Source organism: Buceros rhinoceros, unplaced genomic scaffold (genome assembly GCF_000710305.1).
Source record: "Buceros rhinoceros silvestris isolate BGI_N320 unplaced genomic scaffold, ASM71030v1 scaffold2314, whole genome shotgun sequence".
In the NCBI taxonomy this organism is placed as follows: domain Eukaryota; kingdom Metazoa; phylum Chordata; class Aves; order Bucerotiformes; family Bucerotidae; genus Buceros; species Buceros rhinoceros.
In genome coordinates this window covers 29416-42000 of record NW_010407460.1, presented here as the reverse complement: position 1 = coordinate 42000, position 12585 = coordinate 29416, and the positions used below count along the sequence as shown (strand labels likewise).

At 40.4% G+C, this 12585-nt stretch overlaps 1 protein-coding gene across 2 annotated transcripts in view; it reads right to left on the bottom strand.

Annotated features, from left to right (window-relative positions):
* The window catches only part of FAM13B (family with sequence similarity 13, member B), a 37959-nt gene that overhangs the window by 6293 nt on the left and 19081 nt on the right, over positions 1-12585 (bottom strand). For both annotated transcript variants that reach the window (XM_010134458.1, XM_010134459.1), the window contains exons 9-18: positions 12325-12457; positions 12063-12086; positions 8681-8748; positions 7869-7923; positions 7322-7469; positions 3430-3640; positions 1558-1687; positions 1008-1089; positions 658-887; positions 232-315 (exon numbers count right to left, since the gene is read on the bottom strand). In XM_010134458.1, the coding sequence (XP_010132760.1) occupies positions 232-315; positions 658-887; positions 1008-1089; positions 1558-1687; positions 3430-3640; positions 7322-7469; positions 7869-7923; positions 8681-8748; positions 12063-12086; positions 12325-12457 (1165 nt within the window). The remainder of the gene's footprint in view (positions 1-231; positions 316-657; positions 888-1007; positions 1090-1557; positions 1688-3429; positions 3641-7321; positions 7470-7868; positions 7924-8680; positions 8749-12062; positions 12087-12324; positions 12458-12585) is intronic.

The window sequence follows — 12585 nt, the reverse complement described above, 5'->3', positions numbered from 1 at the left end:
GTGGGTCTTGGGGAAAAGGGCCTACCAACCCACAATTTTTTTTTTTTTTTTTTGAAGTTAATGCAATAGCTTCATCTGATGGCACATGGAAACTAACAGATAACTTTGTGTTTTGGAGAAGAAAAAAAAAACTCCATACACCAGCATTAAATTCTGGTTTTGCTACTGCACAAGACTTCCAGCTGCCTACACGCACGCTCATACAGTTTGACAAAGTAAACCAAGCATTACCGGCCGGCCGTGTTGACTTTCATAATACAGGAGGCTTTTCTGCAGAGATGTTTTCTCTTCTACCAAATGGTCCTTTGTCATTTTCTGTCAGAAGAACAAGTCACACCTCATCAAACACAAGTCACTGGAACAGTTTTTTTATGTTATCAGCTCTGCTGATGCCTCAGCCAAGCTCAGCCTAGCTAACACCATACACCCCACTTTCATCTAATACTGTCAGCACATACTTGGAAATATTTTGATGAAGAGTGAGCAAGGAAAACGTGGTTCATTTTGGTCATTTGCCCACAGAGTCTCAAATACGAGGGCTTGGTAAAGGGCTGCTAGAGACACCACTTGGATGAAGTGACAGCTGAAGCGCCTGGCAGGGCTCTATTTCCCTCTGTTATTCTCTTAGCAACAGGCTATCCATAACCTTATGCTTACTTTTATATCTTCTGGCAAACATCTCTCAACTCGTTTTTCCTTTAATCTTTTCAAAATGAGTTCGAGTGTAGCTTCCTTGGTGGGCTTCTTCTCTTTCTGCACGAGCCGCATCTCATCACCATTTTCTTCATCCTCTTGGTCAAGAGAGGAACCAAAGCTCTTTGGAAGAGTGTTACTTCGTGGACGTGATTGAGGTATGAATTCTCCATCTGAGCTCCTTTGTTTTGCATCTGAAATGAGAAAAGTTGCTCAATCAAAAGGTTTAATTTAACTGCAAATAAAGTAACAGAACTGTCTGCATAGGCAAAGTTTCTCTTCTAATGAAACCAGGAACTGTAGCATCCCCTTACCTTTGATTTGCTTTCTCAGTTTGGTGAGTTCAGTCATCCACTTCAAAACCTTCGGATTGGCTGCGATATCACTGTAGGAGGGCTGAAAAGGAACACAAGCAAGCTTTATGAAAGCTAACACACTAAGTCTTGTTTGGAAATCCTTCCCTCAAGATATGGTAATATTTATGACAGTGAATGTGACCAGTAAAGCAGATGCCACTCTCGGCACCAGACCAGATCTCAATGCTTTACTTGGGAAAGTACACTTCAAACAAGAAATCAGAAGTTGAACCAGAGAGCGGTAAAATGCTTCTGTCTCTTGACACATCTCATCTGAAACCCCCTCAGACTCACTGCATCAGCACCTCTGCCTGCCCTCCTTTGGGCTCAGGCGCTACTGCACGTTTTCTAGAATTGCTATTGCTTCAGTTCAGTTCTGCAGACAACACTGTGTAACAAAACTATTCTCATTTGTGAGCCCACCGTTACTCAGTGGTGAACTACAAAGAGTAACTGAGCTCTACTACGCAGTTCCTTATCCCAAGTAAAAGCAGAGGAGGTACCTTACCTTACTGTTTTTCTCTTTCTCAAATTGTTCCTCAAATTGCTTGATTTTTTTCTGTAATTTCTTGACAAGCTGATAAGGCGTCTTGTCTTCCCTTTTGTCATCTTTGGAGCTAAAGGATGCTCTTCGTGTTCTGCATTAAAAACATTTCTTAAATGTCATTTAAATAACTGAGCGCAAACAACTTGTATATTTGAGTAACAGATGACTGATTTCAATTTTTGCTCCAGTTCATAATCCATTCTTTTCAAGTTTCCGCTCAGAGCTATTTACCTACTGAAAGAAAATGATCTGAGCTACTGCCTTCAACATGTGATGTGTTATTTTTCAGCTCTCAACTTTCAATAAAAATGCTCATGGAAAAAACAGCTCTTGAAATTCAAGTGTAATAAACTGATGTACCATTAACTGCATTGTTGTTAAAGCAGTTCAGATCTTTCTGGTGGCCAGGATCTAAGTTACTACATACTCAGTCCTTTTTGAAGTGCTGGACGCAGAATAAAGCCTGGGCTAGAAGCTACCACTGAACAATCCTTGGTAATTAGACAGCTCCACTTAACTGTCTTAGGCAAGTTATTAGATACTTATCTAAAACCATCTCCACCATCTGTTGGCTTTACTAATATATTTCTAGAGTACATGATTCTGTTCAGCTCCTTGGCAACTGCTGCTTGTGAAAAGCCTTTTTATTTCAATAATTTTCTAGTACACTCATACAAGGTGCCTGAAAGATCCCTCAACACAGCGAGTGACATCTATGTAGTTCAACACATTAGAAATACTAATCTAATAATCCAGCAGGGTAGATCCTTACTAGTTCCAGGATAAGAACAGCTATTACAATTCTGCAGGTCAGTCTTCTGCATCATTTTAACAGTACTTGTCAACCATCTTCTGCAGCTAACTGGAGAAAACTTGGGCAAGTATCTTTCCAGATCAATAAATCTATGTCAGACAGAGAACTGGGGCCTCAAAACTTGTCTTTCCTGTTCCATATTTCTTCCCTAAGGAGCATGGGAACTCTTCTTGAATCCCCTTTCATCCTAACAGCAGCAGACAGTACAGGTCACAGGATACTTACAGTTTTGGAGGGTCACACTCCCCAGTGTCACACAAATAACCTGCAGCTTGTTTAGTTACAACTCTGCTTTCATACACCGAGTTAAACAGGCTCAATCCTCTAAATCTGCACGAGATGACCTGAGCAAAGACGCCTACCCCTTCACTGCACCGCTATCCCACGCCTCCCCCTCCGACAGCTGATTCTTTCCTATAACTCTTCTGAATGAAGACTTTCCACAGCTCAAATGAAGAATCTGCCCAGAACATTACTGCTCGCTTTAGCTGCAATGGTTTGTATAACCTGGCTCTCTCTACTGGGAGTGGAGAACGTCCTATGCAAAACAAATCCAGAATCACGCAACATGAAAATAGATATTCATGCTACTGGGGGAAAAAAAAAAAAGCCAAAAGCTATATAAAATCACAGACCAGCAGTCCAGTGAAGACTGGTAAACAAAGGATATAAATACGACCATCAGCCCAGGAAGTGCCATTACAGCAGGTTGTCAGAAGCCCTGACGGGATGCCAGGGAAATCTGTGCAAGCTTCCCCTATTTTTATACACTTTCCCTCAGCATCTGCCAGCGGCCACTTTGAGCGACGCGATACCACCTCAGATGAACCTCTGGTCTGACTCACTGTGGCAGTTCCTGGGCAGGCAGAACAGCCGAATGGCCATATAAGGCTACAGCTGACCTTGGTCTTCAATTAATTCATATCACAAGAACCCATGAGGTTCTTAACAGCGGTGTTTTCATCCTGGCAGTGACGTGCCCTGCCCAAACACCCACCAAACTGCACTCACACACATACCTAACGAAAGAAAGTGCTTTGGATGAAGAATCTAACGTTTCTGGGTCATGTAAGAAACGTTGGCTTTGCCCAAAATCCAGACTACGGTGTGACAACACGGGATGGCAGTCCTCTTCCAGCGGATGATTAGTCATCCTTCCAGCCTGCGGGGAAAGCTGAGCTTCTCCAGACTCGCTGTCCTCCTGCCAAGATTTGAAAGCAGGAAAGGGATCTAGAAGATAAGAAAGGGACACAAAAATGGTACTCTTCTGTTAACAGACTCATAAACAAGAGTCAAAAGGAAACAAAAAAATGGGTACCCAATGCTTAGCCTTGTATGCTATAAAGGATGTGGTGTCGCACACAAAGTGAATAAAAACATTGAAATACGTCAGAAAGCTACAAATTCTGTCAGAACAATTGAAAGAAAAAGGTACTGAAATGAAGAATGCACACTAGGATCCCTTTTTCAAAGTGTATCTTGGGAGTACGCACAGTTCAACAGCGTAAAAGAGCCTTATTTACTATCAGAAATCCAGAGCTAGAAGAACATATTTGTTGTCCATTGCAATGTTTTGCTGTAGAAATTAATTTTCATACCTTACGCATATACTTTGAAAGACTGTCCTCTTGGTTTTGAAGAAGGTAAGCCTGACAATACCTCTTTAGGTACAATACTCATTTGCTTAAGTCTTTTTAAAGGAGTGTTGTTGGGTTTAAGTTTAAATCCATCTTGACACCACTGAGAAAAAGAGATTTCTTAATTTGTGGAAGGTGATTTCTTTTAGGCAGGGGATTCCAAAACAATCAATTTATTTTTAAATCTCTATAAAAAGTTAGTTGCTAACATCCCTTAAAATTCTCAGGTATGGTTTTCTTGCTATCAGAAAGCTGACATGGCCTCCTAAGCATTTTAAAATCCCACCCCCCTCTTCCCTTCAGACTTGCCTATATTTTCCAGTTAAAATCAGAAATTTGAAAACTGGGTTCAAAGTGTGCAGAACAACGATAAAACCCACAAAGTAACCTTAAAAAAAATAACCCTTGTACCTGCTTTCCATTGTACACTTACTAAGAGTTACTGGGAATTTTTGTTTTGTTTTTAAGCTCTAATCTTGCCTGTTTACACAGCACAAGATACAAGAAAGGGACCTTTTAAAAAAAAGTAAACAAAAAACTGGCAGATCAGAACATTCCCAAGATATAAGGGACAGCAGGTGAAGGGTTAATCAGAAAGCAAATCAAACTATCAAAAGGCAGATAACTGAACGTATGGCGAACCATACTTACCCTCCCCTTCTCTCTGCAGATGCATTGTTTTGAAATCAATGAGGGGAAAAGTGATAGGGCATGGCGCTAATAAAATGAAAAAGAATGGCAAAAAATACTAAAGTGAACACACAGCACAGTCAGAACAAACCATACATAACATGTAAAGCAGGAAGATACAGTACCAGGGAAAAACATCCTGTCGCTTGGGCCAGGCCCTGAGCACTCTCAGCCTCCGAGCAATTTCAGCGGCAGGTGAAGGATGCTCAGGCCGTGGCGACTTTGAGCTTTGTACTGGAAAGGTTTACAAAGAACCGACACAGGAACAGTAAAGACTTATTGCAGTTTAATAAGAGTCTCGTGCATCCTCACCGTAACAAAAGACAAGTTCTAAATATGTTTTTGCTCGCTGCTCATAAATAATAGAGATGGTGGTGATTTCCAAAAAGCAGGACAAATGCAGAAAAAATCCTTAGAAGTAGAGATTAACCAATCTGCATTTTTGCCTTCAGCCAGTGAGTATTTGATGCTCATTTTCAAGAGCCCTGTTGGTTACAGGACTTTGAAGTTTTCTGTCACATAGGCTTTAATAACCCAAATCTTGTGACAAGATCTGGGCTCACGGGTTTCTTTACAAAGCCAATCTGCTTCGATGGAATGCCACAAGGCCTTGCAGCACCTCGGAAGGCTGAGACCCTATTAACCATTCTAGACAGGGCTGAGAAACAGCCCAAGTTAAAATACTTTGCCACGAAATAACACCTCTTGCAAAACACCATGTTTTTATTACCGAGAAGTTTACAATATGAATTTCCATACAGTTAGGCTACTTTCTTTTCAAAGAAAGGGTCATAAAGCCATTTCGGTAAGTAAAATCAAAGGAACTTTTATGAGCAGATTTAAGGAAATCATGACAATGGAAGCCACAAACCTTCTGCGAATACATATTAAACCAGACTAACACAAATAGAGGGTGCAACAAAATGTAATGTGCCAGTAAGCAATTAATGTAAATAAACACCAAGAACGTAAGCAGGATCTTTTTTTTTTTTAACCCTTAGATAAAGTTGTTAGCTTGGGCAACAAGAATGAAGCTGTGGACTCTGTCTTCAGATACCTGCGAATGGACTTCTACATGACACTATATGCTCTTGATGTGCCATTTGCTAGGGCTCAAGAAGGCCAACCAGCAAATATTTTACAGATATAAGCAAGCCAATCACAAACTGCAAACCTCATCACTGGTAAAAGGGAAGGACGGATTCACACAGGCAATGAATTAGGAAAACAGTCAAGACCAGTGACAAATTAACCATAAATCATCACCATTTCAGCTCCAGGACAAAGCTTTATGTGCTGATATGCTGCAACTTGAGGCTGCACTGTTAACCTACACACATCCCAGGTATACCTCACTAATTTTAGTATTTAACACTGCAACCAGAAGTTAAGTGCCATCACTCTTTGTTACCAGTGTCTTTACTACCACTTGACCGTGACACTCACAGGCATCCCAAAGAATAGCTGTCACTGGGACAGCCTGCTGGAAGTTCAAACCTTGCCCCTGGGTACTCACTGTAGCTACAAAGTTGTATTTGCAGGTTTTTACAACTAGAGACGAGCAGACTGTGCCCACTGTACTGTCAGTGACAGCTCGCAGGATTTTAGCAAACCGTTACCACTTGCACTTTTTAAGGTGCAGTGATTCAGATTAGGCGGAGAAATCGGGATATAAGGAGCATGACAAAACGTAAGGACTTTGAAAGGAAGACACTGACAAGAGTGTTCTGCTCTGGTTACAAAGGGGTCAGTTATGTTTTCACACAAGTAAAACAACAGACTAAACAGTTATTACCAGGCATTGGGGCAACAAAGTTCAGTAAAGTCACAAGCTCAGGGGCTTGCTAAACCTGGGATGCCATGTAGAAAAGGTCGCAAGCATAAGGGATCCTTATGCCTGCGAGAGAACTATGATTCAAACGCTTTGTTTTTCCTCCAAACCAAACAATAGAGGGAGAAGGGGCACAGAAATAACATCCATCTGCAAGTTTAGCTTTCACTTGAAAATTCAGAGCTGTTTCAAGTTGTCCAATGCCATGGAAACCAACACCTGCCATTCTGCATGTTCAACACAGAACAACCAACAGATTTTTCAGAATAAATGAAATATAAATGCTGTGTTTAGTAATGTTAAGTCAAATTCAGCTAGTATTAGAACTTCAGGAGCTTAAACAAGACACAGTGTGATTATTAACTATGACATAATCAAAGAAAGTGTTTTTAAGGACTTGGATGAGAGACTTGGGGTCCTGGAAATCGTAAGTCACTTTTTAATAAAAAACAACAAAAAACCTCTAAATCTCAACACCCCTAGTATGAAACATCAGCTTTTTTTTTTTCGTTTCTTTAGATGCTTCTTTGACTGATTTTTCTTTAGAGTTTTTTTTAAGTCCTTAATTAAGTTGCAGATAGTTCTGAAGCCAGATGGGACCTATGTTATGACTCGGTCAACCTTACCATATGTGTGGGAACAGACTGAGCTAAAGAAAAAAAAAGTGTTAAGCTGTCTGTTGCTTCTCCTTTGTCAAATGTTCTATGTAGCACTGCCAGCTAACTACACCGTGAGCTAAAGGGTGGAAATTACCTTCCCATTTGTCACCATCGGACACATTCTTCAGATCTAGACGTGGTACTTGGACAGTAAGAGCTTCCTCAGAAACATGAACGTTGCCATCCCCCGACACCTCCGAATCAGTGTTTGCATTAAGATCACAAGTCTTGCTACTTGAATCCTGTATTTAAATAATAGAACAGAGTAACTTTATTATTATTTAGCAACTGAAAATCAGGTACTTAATCAGTGCCAGTTCCAGCACTTCCGGAATTTTTCTGGGAAAAAATTAATCAAAAAACCCAAACCCCATTCTTTTTTAACTTAAGGAATTATAAAGAACCTTCCCCCCATCCCAGAGTAGTCAATTATTTGCGATACAAAACATTCCTTACATGAGATGCACAAGTATAAGCTTGCCCCGTTGCCAAACAATTGTAAAGTGAGACGACAAGATCTCTAACAGAGGCCAACCAACATGAGGTTTGAAAGCCAGATCTATTGGTTTTCTTCACATCTGCATTTCATGTAAGTTCACACGATGCTGTGCATCTGTATACAAATGAACCCGTCATCTTACCAGAAACATCTCCGAAGGTATTCTATCATTGCCACCAAGCAATATACTGTTCTGTCTGAAAAGAAGACACATAGTTATCATGTTAAATGCAAGATCCTCATGGACAGTAAATACTATGCGTTCCCTTTACATTTGATTCGTACACACCCTAGACCAGTTTTAGCAGATAGACAATGTATTTCCTTAAAGTGATAATTAAAATTCTAGGGAGCAGAAGTCACACTGCTTCCCCTGCCCCGCTGTATGCTTCACACAGCATTAAGCTGAAGTGTGTAAACAATAACTGGACTCGATCCAAGCTGGAAATAAAAGCAGCTCAGACCTTTATTCTCGAGCCAGGAGTAAATGTTTTATAAGTCAATTGACCTCAAACTGAAATTTCAATCAGTGCTGAAATCAAACTGCAAATGAACTTGCTGTCTTCTGGCGAGTCACCGTTACCAGCACTAATTCTTCAATCGTTAAAAGCAATAAAATCTGCAAAAATATTTTAAAGACAAGTAACTTTTTTTTCTTCTACACCTCTGGCACAGAACATTGGGTTGCTCACAAAAAAACCTCATGGTAAATTTCATGTAGGCTGGTACTTAACTTCTCTAGAATAGAGCATCAAGTTCCATGCCTTTTGTATCACCACATAAGACAGTAACTCCATTTTATCCTCTCTATTTTCACATGTGAAAAGTTGTATGCTTAGTTTCACCCCCTTTGTGCTACACCCTGTGTTGTCACAAATCACCAGTTTGGTACAATTACTTCTCAAACTGAAGTCACCCATTGTGCCAGGTCAGTGACAAAAGAAAACCACATACCTTTCACTACTATCTTCTCCATCAGCATCTGCACCTTCATCACACGGTTTCAATAATACGTCTGCAGTCTGTTGGCAAGAAGTATGTTTAGAAAGGTTTGGGAATGGCATCCTCAGCCGAAAACATCCCTGTAATCAGCACCCACCACAAAACCCCCTGGAGAACGGAACGCACAGCTCCTTCTGTGGGGGTGGGAATCAGGCTTTGTAACCGTGCAAGATTTTGGCCAGTAACCAGGTGTTTTAATGACTCAACGACAGGCGACTTTCCGTCTTCAGAAAAACCTTCTTTTATGATTTCTTTTAAATAGAAACACCAACAGTTCTACTGCAAAGTGTCAATCACAGTGTGAAGTCTGGGGTGACTAAAATCACGGCAGTAAGTATATCCTAGTCTTGAAAATAACGGAATTGGATCTAGACTTGTGCTTAGCATCTATGAAACGAAACAAGTCTGACAGACTTTCTAAAAGGAGTTACTAATCCCCGTTACTAAATAAAGCAGCAACAGAGCTGGAAGGGGATGAAGAAATGCTGGCATTTCTGTGACGCCATCGCACAAAACAGGTTCAGCTGAACACATGTCACCGTTTTCTTCACTGAAGGCTGGCACAGGAAGACTCCTTTAAGTATCTACGCCAAAGCCCAGCACTTGATTTCTTCAAAAAGTGTCTTAAGTGGGGGAATGTAAGCAATTTGAAATATAAAATATATCTTTTAAAAATAACAGATTACTTTAAGTTTCAGACTCTAAGAAGTTCTCATAAATGATCTTTAAAGTCTCTGAGCCTAAGACAGAAGTTACCTGGAGATTTAAAGTGCACATAACAGTTGCTGGTTTTGCCCTGCTGACTCATATCCACCCTTAGCAGAACACACTTACTGTTCTGTCTACTTTATTTCAGTCTGCAAGTGAACTCCCAATTCAGGGAAACAATTTTTAATTATAGTGTATTTCTCATACTCCAAAAGATCATTTCCACCCTGGAGATGGGCTGGGCAAGTCTTGCATGGTCACGCTTATTGCCATGGCAACAGCTGCTTCTGTTCCCAGTTCAGACCCTAAGGAGAGCTCAAGTGTGCATCTTTCGTATCCTAGAGCCCCGCACACCCCTCGCAAACCCCTTCATACAGAAGAATCAGGATACTTCTCTAACACCTCCCTGAAAGACACAACTCTCCAGTAATATCTGAAATGGAGTTTAACAGGAAAGGAGAAACTAACATTAAAAGCCCCCCAAACTTCACCCAGAATGCCACCTGGTAACAACAGACAAAAACATATCAAAAAGCAAAAAAAGCCAAGAATGACATCAGGAATGACACGAAAAACACATCTGTATGTGACAGTGTCCTCCCAAGCATCACGTTCCCCTTTATATTCTCGGCACAGTAACATATTGAAACTCCAAACTTCTTACAAAGTGTCATTCACATTTCTCAGCTGGTCTTTGAAACTGCATAAAATGTGCTGAAAAGCCACCAATCTGCAATTTTTGTTTCTCCATCTACATTTGTATTTTCCAAGTTTTGATTTTTAAAGCTCGCCATCGATTTTAACTAGGAAGTCAGGAGGAAGACAAGTACTAACAGGAGAAAATTGCTCTCTACAGCTTTTGAAGGCTTTCATTGTTTAAAACAAACCCTATAAATAAAAGACGACTGACATCAGCCAGTCAAAGGCTTATAGCAGAAATATGGAACTCTACCCTGTATCTCCCACAGAGTTCTGGCCAACAGAGTCACTGGATAAAGTATCATCTAACTGCAACATCATGTTTTGTGTGGTTTGCACTATAACAACCTAATAATATTTAATAACAAGATTTGGCACCAATGCATCAGGAACGAACCTGCGCAATCAACACATTCTGTGACATTTTAATATACAGAACGGGATTCTAAAACAATACACTAGTTTAGAAGGAACAGTTGAAAAATTTGGCTTGTGAGGTGATTCTAAAGAGTCATTGGGGACCCATGAAAGCAAACACAAGGCTCACAGAATACATGACAATAGTGAAATTGCTACGGCAACGTTTTGTTTTAATAAAAACAGATTCCAGACAAGACTCACAGTTTCACTACGCTAAGGCATCCATTTCTATCTTTTCAAGTCCACGGACCCATTACATTCTTCCAGTTAATTTAAGTCTAACAATAGGTTTGCTTATCTAGTTATCTTTCAGGAAACCCTCGCAAAGATTTATGGGCTTACAGACAAGAAGCTAAAAAACTCTCTATGCATGTAAAGCAAGTCTCTCCACCCACAGAAATCATCATCTAGATTTATGACTACAGAAGTTTTACCAAATAAATGAGGAACCATAAATTTCAATTTCTCCTTAGAAGAGCTTATTTGACAGCTGCACATGTGCTGTTTCGTGCTGAGTGGTAAAAACTATATTCTCCTGCTTATTACTGTTAGACTTGATTTTAGACTTGACTTCATTTTTGTCACCCCGTGTTTTACACCATTGCTTGATTGCAAAAGATATCCTGAATGAGAGGCTCATGTTTGCAGCTCCAAGCAGAGCTGCGGCATGTTCGTGGTATAGGACAAACAATTATTTCAACATTTACAGTTGCTACAGCACAGGGCTTCCATTCCAATTAGATACAACATTCACTTCCTTTGGTGACACGAAGCTGTTCAATTCAAGTGTAATACAGAAAAGCAAAGCCAAAATTACATCTGTGACACCAGATACCCCGTGGTTGGTTGTTTACATTTTCAGTTGCTTTCTGAACTTTTAACAGCAGCATTAAGTACCATTAACATCAGATTTTCTGAGCAAAACACTTTTAAAAAACACAAGTATCTTATTCCTACAGGCATGTTAACATCACACGCAGCACTCTGGACAGATTTTTCTCCTTTGGAATACGAATGATCAATCTGGATACTTTTCAAGACAACAGTATTAAGTGTTGAACCTCTTCAGGAGGTCACAAGTCTGATTTTCTTTTGCTGAATGCCTCAAGTGTAAGAATTCTAAATATACACATCAGTATGGACGGACACGAGCTGTCAGCACAGCAGAAGTCAAATAAGCAAAGAGGACCAAGGAGAAGTAAGAGAACCTCTTTCAACTAGAAAGGAGATGAAGATGGGTTGAAAAGAACAGGACATCTATGCCTACCATAGAAGAAACTAGAAAACAGTGACAAAAGGCTGTAATTAACTAATTACAAAACCACATGTTCCTAGCACAAGGACAGGCAAGTGGCTTCTACTTCTACCCCTTCCTGACCAAGTAAAAAGCGTGACTAACTGTGGGCAATGCTCCAAGCACAGCTCTAGATCTTCTGCTCCTCAGGAAGCCTTTACTAACACAGATGCTATCCTAACTGGTGTTCTGCTTGCTGATACACTGACTTACCTGAGCAGAAGGAAGGGCTGGTACCTGTGAAAGACCAATAGAAAAACATCAGTCAGGGTCCCAACAAGTTGCACCAAAGCACACAAAAATTTCTCTGTGCATGTCAATGAAACATGCTCAGCAGAGAAGGCAATGAACTGCACCAAGCAACAGCGCTGTGTAAGGCTGCATCAGAGCTACCACAAAAACTTGGATCTCTAAAGCACTTTGCTAAGGTCACAGCAGATTATGATTTTCACATACAGGAGGCTCTTCCTCTCACCTGAACGCTTTCTTCTTCCTCAGTTACAGTATCATGTTTCATAGCTTCACTGGCTACATCCGTGCAAACCAATGCTTCAGAGCAGTCTCCTGTGTTCTCACTGCTACCAGTGTCATCTTCAATAACATCATTCCTAAAGAGAACAACAAAGATTTTAGCACCTTTAAAAGAAAACACATTTCCCCCCCCCCATTCAGTATCAAACACCAGAGTATGTTTTTTTTCCTCAGCAAAACTATTCTGACCAAAGATACTGGCAAT